The 25972-nt window shown below is 33.4% G+C and overlaps 3 protein-coding genes across 8 annotated transcripts; all 3 read right to left on the bottom strand.

The window, feature by feature from the left end:
• Positions 1–271: 271 nt before the first annotated feature.
• On the bottom strand, positions 272–5494 carry LOC110622765 (cell division cycle protein 48 homolog). Its single transcript, XM_043960228.1, has 9 exons — positions 5336–5494; positions 5017–5182; positions 4178–4406; positions 2293–3059; positions 1979–2200; positions 1810–1881; positions 1432–1713; positions 861–1220; positions 272–779 (listed from the first exon to the last, which is right to left on the bottom strand). The coding sequence occupies exons 1-9, from the start codon at positions 5362–5364 to the stop codon at positions 489–491; spliced, it is 2418 nt and encodes an 805-aa protein (XP_043816163.1). The 5' UTR covers positions 5365–5494; the 3' UTR covers positions 272–488.
• A 4201-nt stretch (positions 5495–9695) lies between these two features.
• Positions 9696–15966, bottom strand: LOC110622944 (TSL-kinase interacting protein 1). Of its 4 annotated transcripts, none has more exons than XM_021767702.2 (14): positions 15776–15966; positions 14846–15011; positions 14652–14734; positions 14534–14581; positions 14304–14413; positions 13883–13967; positions 13503–13779; positions 12920–13057; positions 12676–12827; positions 12323–12561; positions 11869–12244; positions 10676–11086; positions 10457–10585; positions 9696–10222 (listed from the first exon to the last, which is right to left on the bottom strand). In XM_021767702.2, exons 2-14 carry the CDS (start codon positions 14970–14972, stop codon positions 9995–9997), a joined length of 2403 nt encoding a protein of 800 aa, XP_021623394.2. In that variant the 5' UTR covers positions 14973–15011; positions 15776–15966; the 3' UTR covers positions 9696–9994. The 4 variants fall into 4 exon arrangements, with proteins under 4 accessions (XP_021623394.2, XP_021623395.2, XP_021623396.2 ...); XM_021767703.2 differs by having other exon boundaries at positions 14846–15005; XM_021767704.2 differs by having other exon boundaries at positions 12920–13054; positions 14846–15966.
• A 1578-nt stretch (positions 15967–17544) lies between these two features.
• On the bottom strand, positions 17545–24634 carry LOC110623208 (phosphoglycerate kinase). 3 transcript variants are annotated; one of them, XM_043959482.1, is made up of 13 exons: positions 24353–24634; positions 24205–24254; positions 23532–23802; positions 23003–23346; positions 22607–22892; positions 21420–21487; positions 20616–20867; positions 20176–20275; positions 19736–19812; positions 19603–19652; positions 19336–19420; positions 18204–18302; positions 17545–18082 (listed from the first exon to the last, which is right to left on the bottom strand). In XM_043959482.1, the coding sequence occupies exons 1-13, from the start codon at positions 24516–24518 to the stop codon at positions 17849–17851; spliced, it is 2082 nt and encodes a 693-aa protein (XP_043815417.1). In that variant the 5' UTR covers positions 24519–24634; the 3' UTR covers positions 17545–17848. The 3 variants fall into 3 exon arrangements, with proteins under 3 accessions (XP_043815417.1, XP_043815419.1, XP_043815418.1); XM_043959484.1 differs by having other exon boundaries at positions 20200–20275; XM_043959483.1 differs by having other exon boundaries at positions 24205–24251; positions 24353–24633.
• Positions 24635–25972: the final 1338 nt, after the last annotated feature.

Below are 25972 nucleotides of genomic sequence, written 5' to 3'. Positions count from 1 at the left end.
TACTGTGAGGTCTTCTTAAGTCCGCAAGAAGATATACTAGATTTTAAATACACAGCATTCAGGATAATTATACATACCAACCTGTTTGCTTCCTACTCAGTTTGTGTAAATATAAAGATTGAAAGTAGATTTCCATGTTCTAGCTTAACCTTTAAATTATGATTCGAAAACGAGTGGATCTCAAGATGGTGCAATGCAAGGCCTCCCCTATCATCTCCAGGTCCAATTGCATACAAGTGATTATTAAGTTAACTGAAAAAGTTGGGACGTCTTAGATTCAGAAGTCATCCATTATAACCAATAAAGTAGCAGAATCTGTTCTATCAACTTGGAAGAGTAGCCATTGTGTCTTCCACTGGCCAAAACCCAAGGCTTGACTTGGGCAAAATGAATAATCCCATGGATTCTTAACACTACAACATATATGGAAATAAACAGATACACATGTAAGGCCAGCATAAACAACACGCACATTTGAAAATGACAATTTAATTGTAAAGGTCATCATCATCAGCCCCGCCTGCAGAAGCTGCAAAAGGATCAGATCCAGTAGCTGCACCACTAGCTTCAGAAAACCTGAATTCACTTCCAAAGCCTCTTGATTGTTGCAAAGTTTGAGCGAATGCCTGGTATTTGCGGATGTCGGCATCGCTCACACTCCTACGTGCATACTTCATAGACTCCTCAAAATGTGCTGCCTTGATCTCTGCCACATCATCCTCGACATCTTCCTCCATTGCTTCTGGGTTATCTCTACGTCTCCTCTCCCTCTCAATATCCTGTAGGACACAGAGAACACGGTCAGCATTAAATCATATACTATAAGAAGAAAAATATACCACTACAAGAAGAAAATTTACCTTTTCAATGTTCTCCCTAATAGCATATTTGCAAGCACGCTGGCAAATCTCAGTAATATCAGCACCACTGAAGCCCTGAGTATATTTGGCAAGTGCTCTGAGGTCAACATCTTTGGAGACTGGCGATTTCCTCAAGCAAGCCTTGAAAATTTGATGACGAGATTCCTCATCGGGAAGAGGGATGTAAATCAACTGATCAAGACGGCCAGGACGCAGAAGTGCAGGATCAATGATGTCAGGTCTATTAGTGGCTCCAATTATAAAAACAGTTTTCTTTGCAGACATGCCATCCATCTCCGTCAGAAGCTGGTTCAAAACCCTATCAGCAGCACCCCCAGCATCTCCTACACTGCTTCCTCTCTACAGTTACAATAAATGGCAGAAACAGTGTAAGCAAGAGGCAATGCATTAAAAAAGAACTGTCTTTACTTCCAAAATAAAGGAATTCTCAAATCATTGGGACACCAGAATATCTCTTAACTATTCGCTACTGAACAATTACTAGATAGAATCTCAAATATCCAGGGTCTTTAAAACATTGAATCACATCACAAAAGAGACTGAAACAAACCTGAGTGGCAATTGAGTCCAGTTCATCAAAGAAGAGGACACAAGGAGCAGATTGGCGAGCCTTGTCAAAAATTTCTCGCACGTTGGCTTCACTCTCACCAAACCACATTGTAAGCAATTCAGGACCCTTGACACTGATGAAATTTGCCTGGCACTCGTTGGCAATAGCTTTAGCCAGAAGAGTTTTCCCGCATCCAGGAGGGCCATAGAAAAGAACCCCCTTAGATGGTGACATTCCAAACTTCTCAAATTTCTCAGGATGCTCCACTGGATATTGAACAGTCTGCATCAATCAAATAATCAGATGTGTGAAATTTTAGCCAAAAATGCACAAAGGAATGCAAGTCACTTATTAACCCAACAGATCAAGAAAAATTACCTCTTGAAGCTCTCGCTTAACATTCTCAAGGCCTCCAATATCTTCCCAGCTCACATTAGGTACTTCAACAACCTGGTAAAAACTTCTTGGTTAGGAACTTGACAAATAAAACAGAAACCTATAAGATAAGTAATGCAGGCCCTAAAAATTAAGCTTGCAAAACACTCACAGTTTCACGCAGAGCAGATGGATTGCTTGTTCCAAGTGCAGTTTGGAAGTGTTCATTAGACACTGCCATGGAGTTAAGTATCTCAGCATCTATTGTCTCATCTTCCAAGTCGATTACATCCATTTTCTCCCGAATGCATTGAAGTGCAGCCTCGGTGCAAAGAGCAGCTAAATCAGCACCAACATAACCATGTGTGTCTTTCGCAATTCTTTCCAAATCAACCTGCAAATAAAATTACAGAAGTTGTATTAAATTAAGAGATTAACAGAAAAAGGGGTATCTTTGAGAAAAGGATGGAGTGATTGATATTTTACATCTTCAGCAAGCTTCATATTCTTTGTGTGGATACGAAGAACCTCAAGACGCCCAACTTCATCCGGAACACCAATATCAATTTCCCTATCAAATCTACCAAACCTTCTCAAAGCTGGGTCAATGCTGTTGGGACGATTTGTGGCCCCAATAACAATAACATGTGCACGGGATTTTAGTCCATCCATAAGTGTCAAGAGCTGGGAGACTATCCTCCTCTCAACTTCTCCATGTGTCTTTTCCCGCTTGGGAGCAATTGAGTCAATCTCATCAATAAAGATAATAGATGGTGCATTCTTTTCTGCTTCCTCAAAAGCTTTTCTAAGATTGCTTTCACTTTCCCCAGCCAATTTGGACATGATCTCAGGTCCATTAATACAGAAGAAGAAAGCACCAGTTTCATTTGCAACAGCCCGTGCAATTAGAGTCTTCCCAGAACCAGGAGGTCCATAAAGCAGAATTCCTTTGGGGGGCTTCACACCAATCGATTTGAATAATTGTGGATGTCTCAGTGGAAGCTCCACCAACTCCCGAATCTGAGCCATCTGTTTTCTAACACCGCCAACATCATCATAGCCAACTTCATCCAATCTATTTTCATCTTCTCTCCTTACAGGCTCTCCCTCACAGAAAATTTCAGTGTCTGGGGCAACCACACAGTATTCTGAGGGGTCAGTCTCAATAACTTTGAACTCCACGCTTCTCATTCCACCTCTCACAAGGAAGAGATCACCCTTCCTGACGGGGCGATATGCCTCCAGGAAATAAGCTGCAATATTAAATCAAAGGACTCAGAATCTAAACATTATTTAAGCAGCGGCCACACATGAGGTAGCTAGAGTGCTTGACCACATAACAAGAGAATGATTAAGAATTAGATTGTCTCACAAAAATAGCAGCTCAAACCATCCGATTTTAACACCAAAAGGAACACAATTTTTTGAAGAAAACAATCAGCCATAAACTTAAGGCTCTAAATAGATCCAAATTTTTTCACTAGCAACCTCATGCCCCAACTTGGATAGAGCAGAGAAGCCTTCAGTTATATCAATTAGGATATACTATATTTACTGTCAATCTGCCCAACATGCATAGAACTGTAATGGTTCAAAGCAAATACCAAAACAGCTACAAGATTGTCAAAAAATGAATTAGCCTTCTATCCATCTATACTATCTATTACACAAAACGACTCATGGATGCACATAAGCTAACATCTTCTGTCTGTGCACAAGCAAACATGTTTACACAAACAGCACCTTTGGAGTGAGCAAAATTCAGGACAAAAGTCATTGATACCATAGTCTCTTGAAAGCATAAAATGTATATAAACACACAGCATGAGCAAAAGTGCAAATCTCTAGAAAAACCATAAAAATTAAAAGGATATATTGAGATATCATTACCACCCACACACAACATGGTAAAGCACACAGAGTAGGAGTGTTGCATGATGATAAACTGATATTCTTAAGAAAAGGGCTACTGAACTGATAAAGTAAAACTTGAGAATATCATATATATATATATATATATGTAAACACATATATATGTATAACAAAAAGAATCTAAGTAGAATACTAAGCGCACACATATAACACAAAGAATCTAAGTAGAATACTAGGCATATTACATAAATATAAAAATAGATATCAAATAGCCAGGATAAATTTCCGAAAAAAGAACTTCCAAAAGCCCTGTAAAAATAAAATTAGTTATTAGATATCCTACTCCTAAAAGAAGAACAATAATTATTAAGGTGCCTTTCTTTTGCAAGATGAGTTCAAATCACATTTAGAACTCAGGCTACCTATGGAAGAACATATAGGGCATCATATATACCCTTTTAGATATCAGCTGAAAGAAGAAGGTTGTGAATAAACTCACGCTTCAAGTATGCATCAAATATATTTCCAGTGACCCCTTCAATCGTGTCATCTATAGGCAGTATGTGAACACGCTTTCCATACTTGACATCAGGACACTGGTGCACAGAGACAACATCTCCGAGCCTAACCCTCAGGTTCGATCTCACAACCTTGTTCATCCTGATCTTTGGCTCATCACACGTGTCATCAGCAAGAGCAATGCAGACTGTATCTTTCCTTTTCTTCCCCTAAAGGACATAAAGCAACACATGCAAATCAGGGATATTCTATATACATTGCAAGACAAACAGAACCAAAGAAAGAAATTACAAACTAAAAAAATAATTGCATCCTTGTTCTAGAAATTAATTTTATTGCATCCATAAATCAAGTCGTGTAACCAATTTTGATAGCCAACAAGCTGAGTACATAATGCTTAACAATATGAAGGCCCCTGCAAAAGCCAATTCCTTTTGAAGTCACATATACAGCCTCTATTCAATGCCATGGTTTAATAATAATATGAACAGACCAACAAATTCAGTTAGTTGCAATGGAAATCAACTAAACCCTAAATCAGATTAAACACAGATTCATCTAACATAATCCCAAAAAGAATACATACAACTAAACATATGAAGCAGACAGCTCACTTATGCATACACGTAAAACCCCATGAACCTATGATCAGTTACCCAAACCCCAAATCTCCAATCAAGCAGACGGTAGATATAAAACACAAATCTCAATCCCAATCCTAATCTAACATAGAACACAGCTAATACACATGATCAGTATCCTAAAAACCAGCAATAAAAAGAACACTAATTCAAACCCAGAAGTGAAAATAATTCAAACCTTAATTAAGATCGTATCTCCACGAAAGAGCTGTAGCTTCTCCATGGTATCGGGATGGAGAGAGACAACCGAGTTATCATCATTGGTAGCCTCATCAACAACAAGACGATTTGGCGCCTTCTTTCTTTCCAAAATCGCAGTACTAAAATCCCTCTTGGTTCCCTTACTGCAAAATAAGAACCCATTAACAAATAAATCATCAAAAATCGAAAAGTTATAAAATTTATTCATTATCCTCGAAGAGAAAAAGGGAATCAGAAACCAAAAATATAAAGTGTATTGGTAAATGACTGTAGATCTGGTAATGCAGAACACTTACGATTCAGAGGATTCAGCTTGGTTAGACATGGTCGAGAGGAAGAAAGCTAAATAAAATTGAAAATATCTGAAAATACACAAATTTGGATATGAATATATATGGGTTTGTGCATTTATAGTTAAAGGGTAAGCTCCTCTAATCCTTTTCTTGTTAGGAAAGAAAAGCTTTTTTTTTTTTTTTTTTTTTTTTTTTTTTTTTTTTTTTTTTTTCCTCTTTCTCTTTTGCTAGACTAAAATGGGAAGTTTAATTTGGTTTCTAAAATGGGAAGTTTAATTTGGTTTTGCTTTTTCTAGTTAAAACTTTTATAGTATTAATTAATATTTATGAGGAAAAATTTATTAAAAGATATTAAATCAAATTAAAAATCGGTGACTCATTTTCTTATAAATATTAAATTCTATTTAATATTTAAATATGCTTATAATTAAAAATAGAAAAAACTCCTATCTTTATATAAATAATTAAAATAAAATGATTTTGTTAAATAAAACATTTTTAGTGTTGATAATCTAAAATTTCCAATTTAATACAAATATATTGAAAAAAAAACTTGTATAAATTCAATTTTTCTATTATTGCCTTTGCATTTAGAAAATTAAATCTACAATTTTGGATTTGTATCATATTTCTTATTTGAAAAGTTTAAATAAAAATTTTCAATTAATGGAAAGCACCTAGCACGCAGAAGATGCGGGTTTTTCTATGGGAAGTTACCCATGAGAAAATTATGGTCAATGTTCAGCGATTTCGGAGAGGATGGATTAATTCAGACTTATGTATGAGCTGAGGTACTCAGTCTGAGTCGGTGCTACATGTTTTAAGAGATTGCAACTTTATTAAGAGTTGCTGGTTTAATTTATTACCTGCTAGTGAAGTCCAAACCTTTTTTGGCTTCGTTGATATCCGGGAATGGTTGTCTTGGTGTCTTAAAAACTTTTTTTGTATTGGTGAGCTTCCCTGGCCGGTAGTTTTTAGGATTACAGTTTGGTGGGCTTGGAAATTTCGCAATGAACGGTCCTTCAATCTTGGAGTCCAAAGATCAGTTTCTCGCCCACTAATCTTGGGCAAGGCTAAGGAAATATATCAAGCATGGAATGGTTATTTTCCTTCTTCTATTCAACGTCAATGTCGAGTGATTAGAGTGGCCTGGACACCAGCAGCTATAGGGTGGATTACAATCAACACAGATGGTAGTGTGCGTCAAAATTCAGGAGCTGCAACCTGTGCGGGTTCTTTTCGAGACAGTTTTGGTAAATGGCTACTTGGTTTTCGTTGTGTGTTGGGAGTTTGTGGTGTGGTTGAGGCAGAATTATGGGTCATATATCATGCTTTGAATGTGGCTTGGAGTAGGGGATGGCGGAAAATTGTTATTCAAACTGATTCTCAAATTGCTGTTCAGCTTCTTCAAGGTCAAGGCAGTGGTGTTTATAGACTGCAGTCTTTAGTTATTAATTGTAGAGCTCTTATCCGGCGGGAATGGGAGGTTAAGGTCGTGCAAATATATAGGGAAGCTAATATGGTAGCTGATTATCTTGCGAATAGTGCACATGGTGGAGTTTTTGGTATGAGTCTTATTGATTTGCCTTCATCTAGTATTAAACTACTCTTGGATGCTGACTGTATGAATATTTTTCATGATCGTATAATAAATTAAAGGGCTCTATCCCTCCTTTTTAAAAAAAAAAAAATTTCAATTAAAGTCAGAGATAAATATAAATATTTTAAAAAGTAAAGACGTTTTATTTGAAATTTATATTCAACTTCACCAAAAAAAACTTTATGAAAAATGCTCATATTTACTTTGAATACAAAAATTAAAATTATTTTTATTTATCAAACAAGATATTTTGATTTTAAATTTTAAATTTAATATTTAAATATAAATTTTAAATCAAATCTAGAAGTTGTGTCATCAGATCAAATCATAATTATGTCACTCTTTACTTAACCATTCATATTTTTTTATTAAAAAAAGTAAAATAAGTATGTATATATTAAAAAAAAGTTAGTTTTGTTATTGGGTCAGAATAAATAGAAATTTAATAAATTATAATTATAATTTTTACTAAAAACATATTAGAATATATTTTTAGTATAATTATATTAAAATTAATTTTGTTAAATGTTGATGACCGTTGGAAGTCCGCACTCATTCGGACCGAGTCCGAATTCTAAAAAGAAAATAGATTCAAAGTCCAATAGATTTCACTGAACAGACTGACCTAACATCACGCTATGCATTCCGTATTAAATCAAGTCAGACTGATTTTATATTTAGATCCACCAAAGTAGAGTCTAACTCGATGACATGATAGAAGGTAGAAGAGTAGGTATAATTATCTCGCGACCCTAACAATATGTGCATCGAAAGAGAATTAAATAACCGTCCAATAAAAATGAATATGTTGATATGTTTATACGTACGGATCTACATGACAGGAATAAGTGGGGTGGTAGTTATACGCCACTAATCAAAGGGAAAAGATGATAAAGGGAGAGAGAAGTGATATATTCGGATTAAACTTAGACATATTTTGTAAATCCTATTTTTTAGATATTGTATACTCCTAAATATGTTAATAAGTGTTTTGTGATCTTAAGTTTGAAGTCTACGTTGTGCCCTAAATGTAGATGTTGCATTCGTGATTAGTAGGAAATCCAATTCAGAAAATTAAAGTTGGTTGGGTCCAAAATAAAACATTAGTTAACAAGATTATAGTTGTAGGCAATCATGTGGACAACAAATAAATTAATATTTTGCACTTAAACAAGTGATTTTTAATTCTTTATGCACTAAATCTTTCAAAAATGATAATTAATGTGAGTTGAGAACACATGCAAATGCTCATACGGTTGACGGATTTCTTAAATTCTTATTTCTAACTCTGATCCTCTATTATTTGTATGATCTATAATCATTGCCATTATAATTTACTTATTAATTTTGAGAAAATGAAGAAAAGTAGAAAAAATTAACATAAAGATCATAAAGTATACTTAAGAGATATTTCTTGTGACTCATCTGATGAATCTTCAAGAAAAAAAACTTGAAATATATATGTTTTTATACTGCATGAACGACACCGAATCATAAAAGCTAAAAGAGCAAATGTAATTAAATACTCATTAGTCCTAAACATAAACAATAAATATTGGGCACTGTGCATATTGACATGTAGGAGGTAATGTACATCTTTTATTACCGCTATCTTGTTATAATTTCACTTACTAGTTCCGCTTCCAAAGCCTATGGAGCAATACTACTAAAAAGACCTACAAATCTATGGAGCAATAGTACTTTTTCCATATTGAGAACTAACATTATTTGTGTGGAAATAGATGAAATTATTAAAAGACATTAAGGCCATTTTTAATACTGTGCTAAAATTTCATTTTAGCGTTGGATATAATTTTTAACACAGTATTAAAATTTAACGAGATTTTAATGTTGTGCTACAGTGTCACGTTAAATATGTCGTAATACTGTAGCAATATTATTTTCTTTTCCTTTTCTTTTTTTTTAATTTATAATATAATTCAAAAATTATAATTATTTTCATAAAAGTGTTTCGTATTATTTGAGTATTTAGAACTTTTCAATTAGGTCCATATTTTTTTTATTTTCATAATTTATTATATTTTTAATTTATTTTATATTTTTATAATTATAAAAATTTAATTTAAATTAATATAATCTCCATTATAAATAGTATTTATGATAATTTAATTTATTTATAATATATTATATAGAATAAGTGGAGTGATACATATATTATAATTGAACAATATATATTAATTGAAAATATAATTAACAATAACACACTAAATATTCAATACTCCAAAAAGTCGAATTCAAATCGAATAAAATCGAGTAATATCATTGAAGTGAATATATAAAAAATTATATGAATTTTTTGAGTGAAATGTATAAATAAAATTAAAATAAAATAAATATTATAATATTAAAAAGAGATAAGAATGTAAACAAAATATTTTTTTTGTGTTAAAAATGATCTAAAAAATTAGAGATGATATTGCATTATTTTTATGTTTTGCACTAAAATAGTGTAAAAAATGGTGCGTAATAATCGAGATAGTCTAATAAAAATTAAATTTGTCTTTAAATTTTAAATTAAAAAGAAATTGGAACCCATAAATGAGAATAACTCCATTATATTTTGTTTTAAAAAAAATTCAGTAAAAGAATTGACGTAGGAAACCCTGAAGAGTGATGACCAACCTTCCAAGGAGTTTCCCACATTAGACTGAAATTGCAATCTCAAAGAAACTGCAACAACCTGAGATCAGAATGAGGCATTTCACAGAAAATCAAAAGAAAGAAGGTTTGAACGATGTCGGATCAGACAAAAAGGTTCTTTTAACCCACAAGGGTTGCACAGTTGCATTAGCTGTGAAGAAAAATATACAGGATTGTAATGAAAATATAAAGCAATATAAAGAAAGAAAACGTATGAAACTGTCCAAAGTCTATTTTTGTACAAAGGCTGGAGACTCTGATCAGGGAACTTTTTCCATACACAACCAGAATGTTCTTGGCTTGCACCAACCCCTCAGCACACTCTCCTTCCGTCAGTGAAAATAAAAATCGATTAGTCATTATACTCCAAGAAAAGGTAATCCCTCAAGGTCTGAATTTTTTTATGCCCCGTTGCCAATTTTAAAATCTGAAAACGAGGTACTTTCGCGAGCTTCGATTACAGGCATCAAGTCTTTCTTGTCCAGCCCAAAGAAGGAGCAATTTTGAAATGCATCCAAGCTGCTGGCTATCAGCCGGTTCAAACCACTTAGGCTATCACTTAAAATAAACTCTTCATTATGGTATTTAGATGAAGGGATATCCAGATCCAATGGTCCTAAAGATTCAGGCTGCATCAAAAGCAATTAAAGAACAAGACGAAAAAAATCAGGATATGTATTGCAGAACAATCAGATAAATTCTCATAAATCTAGCTAACCTTCCCTCATAGCTATCCAACTTAAGTTTACAAAACAATCTGTCTTCCTCAGGAAAAATGAAGCTAGCAGATGTCTGTTAGAGTGTTATCCTAGAGTATTTAAAGGGGCCACGGGTAAAAGAAGAAGAAGTGGAAAAGCACATACCCAATAAATATCTGTTAGTCCAGTGAAATCTTTAGCCGAGTTGTCCACACCATGCGGATCAGGTGAACATTCATTCATAGGACCAGTTTCAGCAGGATAATCCACATGCCCCTCCCCATTAGGCGAGCCCTGCAAGATTAAGCAGAATATGTCATATAGTATATGTGATCAAGCCGTTAACAATGACCTAGCTTGAACATGTTGATCATAAAATAATACCTCAATGAAGTCACCAGAAACCATTGAGTTCATCTGTTTGTCAGTGTCCGGAGTGATAACATCAATTGAAGTAGGAATTTCCTGGTAGAAAGCGTGATCCTTTTGAAATGAGAAGGCATCACATGTTTCTTCAGCATCCCAAATTGAAGATGTGTGGGATGCCACTGCCGAAGAAAATTCCATCTTATTTTGATGTCTTGACATATGAGCAGCAATAGCAGCATCAAATGAATCGCAGCTAAATGGTATTTGTTGAATACATTGCCCACTTTGAGCAATAGGTGGTTCAAAGCAGTTAGGATCCACATCATGAGGCACTTCTGACAGTAGATCTCCAACACTAATGTTGGTGAGGCTGTCAGCCCATTCCCCAGCAGATAATGCAGTGCCACTGCTCAGTCTCAGGTCATCCTATCATAGTACAAGTTAAGAAAATGGTGTCAAACGTTGTCATCAATGGACTCTTCAAAAGCTTGATGATACTGAAAAGCATTATCACGCCTTATAGAATGCGTCCTAAGCATTATTGCTAAATTATGAAATGGGCAAGTATTTCTTATGCAATTATAGACTTCGAATTTTACTTGCATGACAGCAGTAGATAATCACTTCCCCTTAAATTTGGGGCTCAAACAAATTGGAAGGAAGTCCTATTTGGACTCCTCTTTTTTGCACTACATATGGAATGCACCCAAGTCAACTAAGTCATACTGCTGATCATATAAAGAGACACCTTAAAGAAAGAAGTTGCTAACCTTAATATTATTTAAAGAAAGAAGTTACTAACCTTAATATTATTATTATTATAATAATAATAACAACAATAACAACAACAACAATAATAAAGCCAAAAAGAAAAGTTCAATTTGTCAGCAAAAAAACCTTGATGTCATATAAAGTTGGTGATGCCTAGTTTATTGGAGAAGTATAGTAGAGTAATAAGTGGGAAAGAAATGCCACATCACTGAGCAGAACTCATGCTACCAAGGATTAAACTATCCATTAAACATGAATGCTGCACTGTAAGTCTCACCATATAGGACAGAAAAAAGGCCTGACATCAAGTTGCATGAATTAAGATGACAGGCACAAATGCAAAGTTTCAAAATCCTCAGTGTTAAGAATCTCTACTATGCCTTAGCCTGGTAGCAGCTAAAAGACTTAGAAGTACAAGACAGGCCAAGTACACTTACTACATTATCTAATTGTTTCATATTTGCCCCGTCAACAGCCTCCTTTTCATGCCATGATTCTCTTGCTGCAGAGTCAGAGGACATGACAATGTTATTGCTAGGTTCTGTTGCAATGAACCCACTTAGATCATCGGGCACACTTGTAAACTGTGGTGCAGAAGCATGAAGCTTGTTTCCTATAGTTAGCTGATCCTCACAGTGTGTCATATTTTCCTCAGATTTATCATCAGCTGAGAGTCCAGAAGATGATACAGAGTCCACAATCTTTCTCTTTTCATTTTCCACATCAACAGTATCTCTACCAGGAATGGAATTGGATACTGAAGTTTCTTGCAGTGTCGCAGATGCCAATTCAATGGTGGAAAACCAACCATACCTTCATTGAGGATCATATGTCAGTCTAGCACCTATTTGGATGGAGCACATCAAATTCAAAAAGAAAATCAGAATAAACCTCAAGCGGAACACTGGAGGGCTTCCAATTGAAGTGTGTACATCTGCTGCACTGACAATGGCGTCTTGAGTCCATCTCTGATGACCTACAAAATTTTCTCTATGAGCACTGTAAGGGAAAAGCATTAACTCTCCTGATGCTATTCTTGAATTGCCCCATTTCTGATTAAGGTGTTCCAGCACTGATGATATCTTTTTCCGAGTACTAAGAGTCAGCTCCAGGTATGGATTATGTTTATCCTGTGAACAGATGAAGGAGCAATCATTTCTTTAATGGTTCTAAATACCGCTCAGCTGGTACACTTTCCTCCACATTAATTGAAGTTATCAACATAAGAGTCTCTTCATGCTCACCATTTCTAAGGCTCTTCGAGTGCCATCATCAATTGGGAACAACTGGAGCTTAAGTTTCATATTAGTCTGAGCATTGCTCCCAACATAATGATTTTGAGAAAAGGCAGGCAAAGGGGGCACACCCTTTTCCATAGGGTCAGGACTCTTACATTCTGGAAGTTGAAAATATAAGAGTAAACCTATGGAAATTTAAATAGCATTATTTCAAATTTATTTTGAAACATAAATTGGTGATCAACTCCACCTGCCATACTGTGTTCGTGTTCAATCCCTTTATCAGTGGCTGTCCGCTCCAAATGCTCAGCAGCATCAGCAACCAAAGAAACCCCGGCAATAGCAGCTTTTTCCCATTTTTTATATGCAGCTGACTTGAACATGCCTACTAAAAATAAGTAATGAAATTTTGTATACAAACAATTCAAAGATTTGCAAACAAAGAAAATAAGGAAAAAAAATCAATTTGCATGTTACCATTTGAAAACTCAGGCAACAGGCGAAATTGATAGATTAGAGAAATATTGCTTAGGGGGAAGAATATTAAATATGGACTCAAAATTTATTAGAAGTCGTCTACTTGGGTGCAAAAATTTTACGCGAACTTCCATTTGTATATCAAAGCTTCGAGCAATTAACCATAGCTAGCATGTATATTAGCACAAATATTGAAACGAAGACTGCAAATCATATGTGGGAAGATGCATGCTAAATTGAGAAACTTGAGTAATAAATGGATTTAATAATTCTAAGTCAAACTTCTCTATTAAGAGGAATATGAAGTCCTGTCCCAAGAGTTGGAGAATAACAGAAGCGTACAAACTGAAAATCACCTTGTTTCCGCCTCTGCCTTGCAGGCTTCATTGCAGTTGAGTCTCCTCTGTTGCTGCGGATAACACCTATGTTAACATTGCGCTTCAATGATCCCTTTCCAGCTCCTAACCTTTGTAAGTTTTGACTGTCCACAAGAACCAATTTAACAGTTCTAGTTTCATGCCCCGACGCTCTATTCTGACTTGTAACAGTATTTGGAACTGTAGGAGGACCATTTTCCAACTGTGGAGGCCGTTTCCTTACATTCTTCTTTCGGTCTTTTAAGAGTTGGTTCTCCTTCATGGTGAAGATATATTGATCAGTTGTGCTAATACAGCAGCTAAATCAGGTTCCATAACCAGAAAGCACTAATTTTTGGGGATGTAGAATATTAACTGACCAGTGCTTCTATAAATATCTTAAATCTACGTGGCTTCAAGTGAAGCTTTGAGGCCTTGCAGCTGTATTTTTCCAATAAAGACCACCTGCAGAAAGTCAAATTTTTTAACCCATGCTAAGTAAAATAATACAAGAGAAAAGAATCAATTTTTATAACCAATAATTCTGATCGTCATCACTGAAATGAAATGAAACAATAACCTATGCAGGGTTCTTCAAGCTACTGAACCCTTTCATTATGAACGCAATGTTCCAAAATGCTTCTACATTTGCCTAAATAAATAGTCACCAATAAGAATAATATAACATAAACTTCTTGATGTGTTCAAAACTTCGATGTGCTACTTAGTTTTTGAAAAATTTCCTCAATTTATAATGCATATACTAAACAATGCAATTAAGCAGTCTGCAGTCAAGATTACCATCGAAGCATTGCAGCATTTGTATCTTTGGAGTTTTTCGCATCTAGACATAATCCTGGACCCAGCAATTTGTTCATTCGCCTCACAAGACGATAGTAATAATGCCTGACCTGCAAATATAAAAAAGAACAGAAAGTATGAAAAGCAAACATAAAGAATACATAGAACGTTACATATATATAAATAAATAAACAAAAGATGAAGACCTATATCTGATAGCAAATTTTTACCTGATCCTTGTTTTTGCTTTGTACACGACGGGTTATCTTTTCAAAGTTCTGCATTTGCAGCATAATATGTAAAGATCAAATAACTTTAAAGTGAAATTACATTGCAATAGTAACATACCTTCCCAACTTGACGTAATGCAGTGAAGAAACTTTCTTCTTCTTCACGTGTCCAAGCAGCCCATTGTCGTGTTGGTCTTTTTGCTGCATTAGACATTATTATAATAAAAGAAATTCTTATTAAATTGTCCCATTAAAATGCATCTACACCACACCACATGAAAACAAATCCAGAAAAAGAAAAAAATAATGTACCTGGCTGTTGTGGCTCAACACGATCTTGGATCAATGATGTTATACCAGTATCCCCATGCTGAATTGAAGTATTCTCAATGCATGAATGTACTTTAGAGCCCAAGCAGACCTGTGACTCCATGTCCATGCTAAGGCATCTAGAATACTAGATACTGATGAGCTGCAACTTCAAAAGACCACCATAATATTCCCTTAGACCTCCAACTCAGTGCAAAATTCAAAAGAACTCTATTTTAGTAAGGATGAGCTAAATAAAAATGAGGAAGAAAAGGGATAACCATGAGGGCCAAGATTCATTAATGGAAAATCACAATCTAATTTGTAACTCCTGTTTGCCAAAAGAATTCCAGCTTGCTGGCTGAGAGCCTGAGACAATAAACTATTCCTTTTAACCTTGTCCGTTTACATTATCGTGACTAAGACGTCATCACCAGAAAAGCCTCATCAATTTCCTCTATATTCACATTGGGTCAGCAGTCAATGAAAAAATGTTCATATTCCCAGGATACCCACTATACAATCAGAATAGCCAAATAGATTCAACATGTTGATAAGGCATTGAGCATCATTTATCTATTTGTTGTTCCACTCCTTTAATCTCAACTATCACACACAAGCTTCATAAACGATACCAAATGAAAATGCAGGAAAATGGAACTCAATGGAATTTCGCATCTGGAAGTATAAGACCCCAATCATCAAACCCATGCAAACTGATCCAAATCCAACTAAATTGACAAAGTTAAATCATTAAATTACTTTGTAAAAAAAAAAACACAACAGAGCTCATAAAAATGGAGAAATTTTTCTTCCTTCAGTTTTCCCCTAATTTTCAAGCAGCCAGACAAGAACTAGGGTTTTGGACTAGAATTGATCAATTTTGACTTCAAAAGTCACGATCAAGGAAATGAAACTGAGAAATTGAAGTACCTGAGAAATATAAGAACAGGAAATTGGAAGAACTGAGCAAACCCTAGAACCGGACGTACAAGCGTGAAGAAATTTGAACACAAAGCGATCGAAACCAGAATCTCCAGTCTACAGTTGGCGAGAAAGGGAAGAGAAGGAATTTTCTTCTTTTCTTTTTTCCTCCTTTTTCTTATTTTCAGTTTGGAAAAAAAAAAGGAAATTAATAAAAATAGAAATTAAAAAGCAAAGCTATTACTACAATAATATATAGTTAATTTTAAAGATAAAATAAACAGTTTAATTACACGTGACATATTTTTTATTAAAAAGTTAAATAAAATATTAAAATTTATAATTATTTATTTGATATATTATCTATTTAAAATAATTAAAAGTAATGCATCTGGTTTAGATATTATATAAGCCTAACCAGGGTTATTTAAAAAAAATATCAATACATAAAAAATGAATAATTTAACCTTTAATCTACTATTTAAATAAAAAAAATTAATACTTATAAATTTAGTCTAATGATAAGTATATTTAAATAAATTTGAGAGATTTTAAATTTTATTCCTCTAATTCTGATAATATTAACAAAAAAAATCTAGGTTTAATATCATTCCATTATTGAAATAATGCATTTGGTTTAGATGTTATACCAGTCTAATTAATATTATTTTTTAAAAAATATTAATATATAAAAAACGAATAATTTAACCTTTGATTTACTGCTTAAATAAAAAAATTAAAAATGAAAGTGAAAAAAAAATCAGGGTTTAACAACATTCCATTATTGAAGTTTGGTAGGTTGGTAATAAAGGTAATGAAAGTTTTTTCTTTTTTCTTTTTTACACAAGAGGTAATAAAAGAATTGGTTGAATTCTAATGTGATCTTTAATAAAAAAATTGGTTGAATTCTAATGTGATAACTTTAATACATAATTAATAAATTTTAGTTATTAATTATAACCACTTCATTTAGAATAATTCATTTTATAAGTATCTAATAATTTGAGATGTCAAGAGGAATAAATTTATATAAAAAAATTTAGTTTGGAGGGGTCAAATTCTTCTCTTCTATTTATTTTTCTATTATATTTTAGTGAGGCGTGATCGCTATTTTGCTACAGGACTATATATTTTTATAATGGAGAGACACACGTATATACTTGCTCATTCTCGTTAGGCAGCCATTTAATTCTCTGATACTCGTGCTAATAGAATCATAGCATAACTGAGCTTGTTTTTTTACTCTCATCACATCAAACGAACTAAACTCTCTTTTGGCGGATTCAGACTAAATTTAATTCCCCTCCGACACCCTTACTAATAGAATCATAGCATAGCTGAGCCTGTTTTTCTACTCTCATTACATCAAATGAGCTAAACTCTCTTTTGGCTAATCCAGACCCTTGATTAATCCAGCTTACTTTAGTCACAGATTAGATGATATGTTAATGAATCGGCTTAATGGACTCTAATGAGTTTTAAATTGTTGGACTTTAGTCTGAATGTAGAAATTCAACGGTCATCATTATTCAAAATAAATTTTTATTAAATTATTAATTTTATTTTTTTTTAAATGGAAATTTTTTAAATTGAATTCTTAAAAATTTTATTCTTTTTATTTATTTTTAATATGGCGATTGTATTGAATAATTTTACAGTAGAAAAGCGAAAATAAGTGGAGGATCTAAACTAGCATGGCCATATTTCTTCTGATTTTGCATGTCAGGGCTCTGTTTGACGGATACATTGCCCTTCTTTCCATTTGTAAATGTTTAACAGCCACAGAAAAAGTAGATTAGGATATGATATGAAAAGGACTAATGCAATACAAAACAACTCCAAAGGTTACAGATCCCAAGCCAATGAAAAGCCAAACACATCTTTCGGCTGCCATCTGGCACCGACCTTAAATACACAAATATCTTTTTTCGAACACATAATTTATAAATTTAAAATCTCCCACCCCTAAATTGGTAAAAAGCCCGTGAAATACTGTGTAAAATGTAAATGAGAATCTGATAACCTCAAAAGAGAAACTGATGAGTGATGCAGCCAGCTTTCAAACACCAGCAATTTTTAATATCACTCAGCATTAGGTGATTTGGACAGCATTAATCTGTACATTGGGGCTCCACGGTCTAAAACATGTTGTTCCCAGTCTGATCTCACTCTGAAAGGATTCTCCTTCAGCCATGCTTCTTTATCGATTTTGGTATTGGATCGGTCACCTGAAAGAGTGAACCTACCCTTGCCATATTTCAGGAACAGTTCTTTCATTCTTACTGCAACTTCTTCTACGTCAGATTGCAGAAACACCTGGAATTAATGCAACGATAATCTGTTAAAAACTTGAACCAGCAACTTCCATATTCACAATGATCTGAGTTCATGATTAATGAGTTCACATCAGCACAAGCAAAGCCGTAATTTTATTTACCTTCCCATCTTGTGCAAGCAGATCTGTCACTGCTTCGACCAATGACCGTTGCAGCATTCTCCATCTATGTTCTGGGTTGTTGAAATCAGGATTTGGGCACTGAACAGATTTAATTGAGGTCACATTTATATTATAAGTACATCAAAGAAACTTAGCTGTTAAGACAGAATAAAGAAATGAAACTACAACTCAATAATTTTTGAACATTTCTGAAGAACTGAAACTACAACCCAATAATTTTTGAACATTTCTGAAGAAATGAAACTACAACCCAATAATTTTTTGAACATTTCTGACCTTCATTGTCATATTCAGGGAAACTAATTGGGGTAAAAATTATATATTTTAAACCTGCTTCATTCACCATTGTCTCAACTTCTCATCAGAAGAAAGAGATTGCTATTTACTAATTTGTTGCAAGGTGAACTAAGTTGCAAGATATCATAAAATCAACAAAGACCCCACATATTTCAATTCTGTCAAAAGAAAATGAAGTAAGAACAAAGTTTCTTTGATTTTTTTCGCAGGTTACAGTCCTTACAATGATGGTAGGCACACAGAATAACACCAGTAAAGTTTCCACAAGAAATATCAGAAAAATAAATTCAAATTTTAATTTATAAATTATATAATCTCACAATATTTGTGCCAAAGCTGAAAAAAAATACTTTCTTATTTAATCTCTTCATAATGTCAGGTGGGGTTTTTATGGGTGGGTGAGTGGGGGGAGGGGGGGCCGGGCAGGGGAGGAGAGGGGGGAGTACACTCTGATGCCCAAACAGAAAGGAAAGGTGAAACACATTATTGCTGCGAGAACCACTAGTGAACCATCCACAATTACTATATCCATTGAAAAAAGTGGCTGAGGTTGGCAACAGAGGTAGAAGCAGTAACTATGATTGAAGTTTGGCAGCAGTGCCGGTAAATAATCTTAATCACTTCAATAGCAATTGGCAACAGGTCCCAACCCGAAATACCAGTTATGGCAGTGATTATTGCAAGGTGGTCAAAATGTTGCATAAGAAAAATATCAATCACAGCTAGTTCAAAGATCCAATTTATTCTTAATAGACATGCGATCAGGATGAAAAGTCACAAGTACACAAAATAGTCAGAATATTGTGTCCCATACCTGTATTGAAACAAGGACCAACTCTCCTGGATAACTAGAAACTATGGAACGAAATGTTGTTGTTGCATTTGTTGAAATGAAGTGCCTATACATTGAAAGAAACACAGATAAGATGACAAACTAAAATACAAGTTCACATTCCAGTGATAATGGTGAATATATTTTAACTTGCTAGAAAGAGAACAAGGCCCAGCTATAGGTTCTTTTTTCTTTTGTGTGTGTGTGAGCTGTGCACAAATTATTCAGAATGGAAGAGAGTAACCATACCCATTCCAAATGCTTGACTGATGAACCGAATCCAGGCAACGTCTTACAAGCTAAAAGGAATGAGAAACAAAAGAAGTCAAACTTTTGCAGAGAGGGGAGTTCTATAAAAGAATCTGGAAGGAAAGCACAAGACCTTTTTATTGATCTCCAGTCCAAGAAAATTCAAATCCTTTCTTCTTCTAGCCATTCCGAGAAGAAATAGTCCATTACCTGCCAATTTTAATCAAATGTTACAAACAACAATAACTGCAGACTTTCCCTCTTTTTCTCTCATTTTATCATCTTTTTTGAGTTAACTGAACGGAGTTATTTATTAATTAGATAAATGTTGAAAAGACACTTCCACAAAGATAGAAATGCATGGCAATGTAATTCATATAGCTAAACATTTTTTTTCCTTAGCTTCTCTCAATTAAAGGAAAAAAAAACATATATATAAATCACATCTATCTTTTTTCCTAAACTTTCATACACATTTGAATAAAGAAATACCAGGAAATCAAACCATTGGAAGGGGTGAATGGAAGAAATCAATCTCAAACATACATGGAACAACATATACAAGAACATTACTAGGAAGGAAAAAGCAACAGATACCACTTCCAATATCAACTACCAAAGGTTGAGCTGGGTCATTATACACAGAACTCCAATCAATCTCGAATGGATATGCCTGCATAATTCAAACAAAGATAGAACTTTTATTACCTTTGGCACCCTCAAGGGAGGTGGTTTACTTCAAATAAATGATGGTTTACTTCAAATAAAGGCCTCAAATCCATGAGAATATTTTCATCAAATTTCATCAGGGAGCAAATATTGAATTATATAATTTTCGAGATAGATGGAAAAAAATCTATTGAAAGGATAATCCTGTAGAAAGGTCTGAAAACACTTGTATGGAAGTGAAAAAGAAGCAAGTTTAGTCCTTTACATATTCTAATTTAACAAATACATCAACTCTGATTGCATTATCAGAAATGAATAGAGAAGGAGATGTTCAGAGAACATACTCTATCTAAGGCCATAATTCCAGGGAGCTTCCTTCCTTTGAAAAATTCCCATACAACTGAAGCACTCTCAATCATATTACAATCCAAAAGAGAACTTGATTCCATCATTATGGCTTTGCATGCCATATTCCCCACAACCGTTACATCGCAAGTTTGTTTACTTAATTCACCGAGAATTTGAGCCAATTTAGATACTCCATCTACACATGTACTTGATAATTTGAATTTCAATGGACCAATCCATATTATTTTCTGCAATTCATTAAGTGAAAAGTATCAGATAAGTCAAAGCATGAGAAAATGTAATAAGAATGTGTTATATGTGTATAATATTTATGTGAAGGCATTCATAGAAATGTGGTATTGAATTGAGTTGAGGGTAATCTTCCCATTATGATTCATTTACTTCATGATAAACAGTGCACAGAAAAATTCTCTCAACTTTAGCCAGTAGCTAACAGTAATAAGAGAAAAAGAACTTTAACCTTTTATTATATCTTGTATATTGTGGACACAAATTACATGAACCACACACAAAACAAATAAAAAACTGGCAAGGAGCAACTAGAAAGGAACATATATTTTCCATCTCCAAATGCATGTCCAGCATACTATGGTTTAGGACAAACTAAAATTATATCAACGTTAAGTAGATAAATGCTACAAGTGACTTATCACCTAACCCCAACAAACCTTCCCCAACAAACACTTTTGGATAACTTAAAGACCAGGATGAGTGACTTGGATAAACTGAAAGGAATGGCTATTCCTTCAGATACTTTACAAAAAAATTATTGATTTTACCTTGCATTTTATAAGTAAAGAATTTATTTCATCCAATGACCTAGGCCCAAGATCGACAGGTGACCAACCTAAGACAAAAGGAACTTAGGGTAAACATTCAAGAATTCAGAAATTATTATGAAATGAAAACTGTTCTAATATTATAACAGATGAAAATGCAACAATTCATGTAGACGGTAAACCTCATTTTAACTGCAGATTCATTTATGGCAAAAGTAAGTTAACAAGACTTTATCTTCACAATAAAATAAAAGAAGAATTATGTCCAAAAAGCCATGGTAAAGCCATAAAAGGCTTGTTGACAGTAATGTCGTATTAAAATGTCTATTTTGTATATATGATGAAAAGTAGTGAATTCTTAGGCTAAAATTAAAGTTGAGATTCATAAACATATTTTTACAATAAACACAAACAAAAATATATAAATGATTAAGTAATAGCATATTTATTATTTAATCACCAGCAATCCATAAAGACCAGTTAGCTTTATACTCAAATCCCTCCAAAGTTTAAATCTTATGTCTGCCATTGCTTATACTACTATCATTTAGAAACTTATCGAGTTTAATTAATGATTATTGTGGACAAGAGATTATCATCCAGGTACAATTCATCTACTTGGATCATGCCTCATTGCCTCTAAATCAGAATGTCTACAATATGATTTAATGTATCACATAAAAAGGAGGCATTATTGCCAATTCATAATAGTTATACCATATATAATCATAGATTATTACTAAGAAAAATAAACATATTCTGTGTAAAAATTACAGATCAGTCACATTTGTCTACCTTGGCTATTTGTGTATCACATAATGCAAGTGGGGCAGGTAATAAATGCAGTTTTAATGTAATAACTGGCCATAATAAAACCAACTGACAATTTAATAAAACAACACAAGATCATTTAAGAGGACAGGTAGTCCAGAACTATTGGTTCCACCTCCTAAGTGACAACATTAACTGTGACATATAAAATTGATGTAAAATTTATTTTTATTTTCCAGCAGGAGGACTAATATTATATATCTTCTTCAACTACTAGTTTGAGGCATAATTTGAAAGTTTATAGGGAAAGTAAAAAATTATCTGACTACAAATAGCTTTTCAAACTTCAAAGGCACAAGTTTTGCTTGGATATTAAATCATTCAATGGAAGAAGAGACAATAAGATAGAACCTCACCATGCATAATACCATGAGCAGGAAGTACTTCCATCTGATTTGGTCGGTGATCATTCACGCACCAAAAGTCTTTAGGATACAAAATTGGAATATTTCTGTCATGTGCAAAGTGAATTATGTCCTCAGCAGCTTTATGAGCCTTGGGCTCTATCAAACTTGAAGGAACAGAATATCCTAAGGCGTGCAGTATTTGAAATGACATCATTCCAATAAAGACCAATCCATCACATTTGGAAGCTAAAAAATGCAAGGCAGCAGCTTTATCATAGAGATTGCCACCTCCAACCTGCATCAGGTAGGGAAATTCAGGTGATAAATGCGGCACATAACATATATAGGAAAGAATTTGTTAAGAGAAGGCAGCAACTTCACAAGAACGTAGTGGTAGAGACATACAATTGCAATGTAAGGTTTCCTGTTAGCATCTGCGGCCTTCCTCAATTGATCGAGGCTCTCCTCAGAGTGAAAACCTACCACATGAGCAGAGCAAAAACGAGCGACGGCAACTGTTGATGCAAGGATTTTATGAGACAAAGAGAAGGAGTCATTAACAAAAATATCAACTCCTGATGATAGTACTTCAGCAAAGTTCAAACAGTTGGCAACTTCCTCTTTAAAGTCAGAAAGATTCTCAAGAAGGAATATATCTGCCTTGTTGAGGACTTCCATCTTTAATGGCACAGTACTAGAGATACATTGGAGGACAACAACTTTGTGTTGTAGAAGTGATGATAGAGTATCTGAAAAAAAGATAACTCTTGTTAATAAATTACAAAGTAGTTGATGCATAGTACTCTTTCTCATTTATACTAAAGTTAATGCTCCTAATTGTTCAATAAAGATCCAAATATTCTCTTCAGAATTGTCATATGAAACAACTATTGAAAATACTAATCAGAAATATGAATTGCTTCACTTATGATACCTGCAGCAGACTCAGTATCAAGGAGTTTTGAGTTAAATTTCTTCCTCCAGTTGCTCACTAGTATTACTTTGCCTCCAGCTTCACAGATATATTTGATGGTGAAAATTGCATTGGAAACTGATTGTGAGCTCCGGTTAATTTCTTCCTTCAACAAAATTGCACCATCAAATCTGACCATGACAACTTTTGCTGCAAGTTCCTCCTTAGGAATTTCTCTAAGTGTTTGTACATATGGGAGTGCCTCTGATTCTCCCTCGTTACAATAGTCAGCCTAAAGGCACAGCACAAGTGAAAGTGACAATCACAATAATTAACAGCTAATATAGTAATGAAAATTGTTTCTAAAACGCTCCATCCTTTGTCAAATTAAACGCATTAAGCAAATGAATTGTTAGTACTAGTTCACACAGGACTGTATCATTATGACTTAAGTATTATGCCTATCAAGGCCATCAAAATTCCTCTGTACTAAAAGCTTCCTCGTCTATCTTTATCCCATACCATCATATTCACAGTAACTAAAGCAAAGAAAATTCATTCAATAGCATAAACTACCATTTATACATGAAGAAAAGAATTTTGAAACAAAATAACAATTAAAAATTAGTCTGATGTTCATTCCAGCGCCTACCAATACGGCAAATATTAGTAAAGACGCAAGACTTTTCAGTACCTTATATTCAGGTGACCTTTTACTTTGATATGCAGCCTGCAAACAATCTGCTGAGAACCAAACAAGAAGAAAAAAAAAAAGAAAGATACCCATCAGAAGAAATGAAAATGTACAGCTTTTTAATTGGCTTTTGGGGGAAGTTAGAAACCTTTTGAAGATGATCGAACTGAAGGGTACTTCTTAAATTTAGTAGTCTTTCCACTATACCAACAGAATTTTGGTGGAAGCAGTTTGGGTATAAGCATAGGAGGCGCATACAACCTTAGTTTCTCCGACAGTACTGTTTCTTCAATTGGGTTCAGAGGCTGACCCATCTCCTCCTTCTGCCTCTCAACTTCAAGGAGGTGAGCACCTTACTGAGCTCAAATTGAAGAGCTAAATCCTAACCCCCACCCAACCCCAGCAAATGGACTCGGACTGTTGCGGTTCGGTTCACATCAAAACCGGCGATTTTGTTTTTAAGCATTTTAATGGAAATTTATAATTTAATCTCTTAATATTATTGTTATTAATAAATTATTTTTTATATTTTTAAAAATTTATTAAAATATTTTTATTTTTTCTCTATGTCAATGAAATAATATTTTCATCTATTTTTATAATTAAAAATATAGTAAAAGAAATTAAACAACTGTCTTACCGAAGTGGATATGCTAAACAAAAATAAGTAGCATTGATACTTCATATATATAGATTTATATAATAGGAACGGATAATTAAAAAATAAAAAAAAAAGAAAAATAAAAGGGAATAGTATAAACCCTACTTCCTCTGCTCTTTCACCAACGACTCTTAAATCTATTTGAAGCTCCATTGACTCATAAGGCTGTTATTTTTTCTAGGCTACTTTTTCATCACATGCAAACTCTAATACGGTGACTATATTTTCTTTTTTTTGGTTGTTGTGAGTTTTCTTCACTTGATCTCTATGGTTAATGCTTCAAATTTTTTTCTGAACTTCAATATTTTTTTTCATGGTCTTTTGCCAGGAGTACTGGACATTCACCTTGGTTTTAATGGTAATCATAGTTTTCAGAGGAGGCAGCACCCTAGCAACTTTATTAGGGTTATTGATTAGAATCTAAATTTTATGTGGATCTGTAGAGTTTCTCTATGCTGTTATTGGATCCTATATATACTTCGCTTTTTTTTTTTTTTTTATCAATGAAAGTATCTTTGAAGAGGAAAATAAAATTAAATGTAATTAAATAAAATTAAATGTTATAAATTATTAATATTTTTAAATTAAAATAAAATCAGTAAAATGAAAATAACTAAATGCAATGAACTCTATACAATATTCTAAATTTGTTACATTTCTACTGCTACATTTATTTTTACTATATTCGTATTTTTTTATATATTTATATTTATTATATTTTTATAAAAAATGATTTTTAAATAATTATTAATATTATACAAATAAAAAGGATAAAATATAAGTGTAAAATCATACTTAATTCAAATTTTTTATAAATATTAAAATAAATTATAGAATGGTTCGCTTTTTCAAATGAATATTTAAATATATTAATTTTAAATATAATTGTTAAAATTTTTATTTCTATAAAAAATCAATTGTTATAAAATTTATAATAATGAAATAAATATAAAATATATGAAAATATAATTTATAACAAAATATGATATTTATTTTGAAATTAGCTAATATTAATTTTTGTAATTGGTTGAATTTATTTTTAAATTATATAATCGAATCAATAATAAAATCTAATAATTTTATATTTTTTTATCAAAATTATAAATT

The sequence above is a fragment of the Manihot esculenta genome, chromosome 9 (assembly GCF_001659605.2).
Source record: "Manihot esculenta cultivar AM560-2 chromosome 9, M.esculenta_v8, whole genome shotgun sequence".
In the NCBI taxonomy this organism is placed as follows: domain Eukaryota; kingdom Viridiplantae; phylum Streptophyta; class Magnoliopsida; order Malpighiales; family Euphorbiaceae; genus Manihot; species Manihot esculenta.
This window is presented reverse-complemented; position numbering and strand designations above follow the sequence as displayed.

Coding starts and splice junctions, on each gene's coding strand:
- LOC110622944 (XM_021767702.2), bottom strand. CDS start 14,972: ATGGACATGGAGTCACAGGTCTGCTTGGGCTCTAAAGTACATTCATGC. Junction 13,780..13,882: donor AGATATTTATAGAAGCACTG/GTCAGTTAATAT, acceptor TTCACCATGAAG/GAGAACCAACTCTTAAAAGA. Junction 11,087..11,868: donor TGAAACAATTAGATAATGTA/GTAAGTGTACTT, acceptor GTACTATGATAG/GATGACCTGAGACTGAGCAG.
- LOC110622765 (XM_043960228.1), bottom strand. CDS start 5,364: ATGTCTAACCAAGCTGAATCCTCTGAATC. Junction 2,201..2,292: donor ATATGAAGCTTGCTGAAGAT/GTAAAATATCAA, acceptor TTTTATTTGCAG/GTTGATTTGGAAAGAATTGC. Junction 780..860: donor TTAGGGAGAACATTGAAAAG/GTAAATTTTCTT, acceptor TGTGTCCTACAG/GATATTGAGAGGGAGAGGAG.
- LOC110623208 (XM_043959482.1), bottom strand. CDS start 24,518: ATGGGTCAGCCTCTGAACCCAATTGAAGAAACAGTACTGTCGGAGAAA. Junction 22,893..23,002: donor GGAAACCTTACATTGCAATT/GTATGTCTCTAC, acceptor TACCTGATGCAG/GTTGGAGGTGGCAATCTCTA. Junction 20,868..21,419: donor CTTTACTTATAAAATGCAAG/GTAAAATCAATA, acceptor AATGAATTGCAG/AAAATAATATGGATTGGTCC.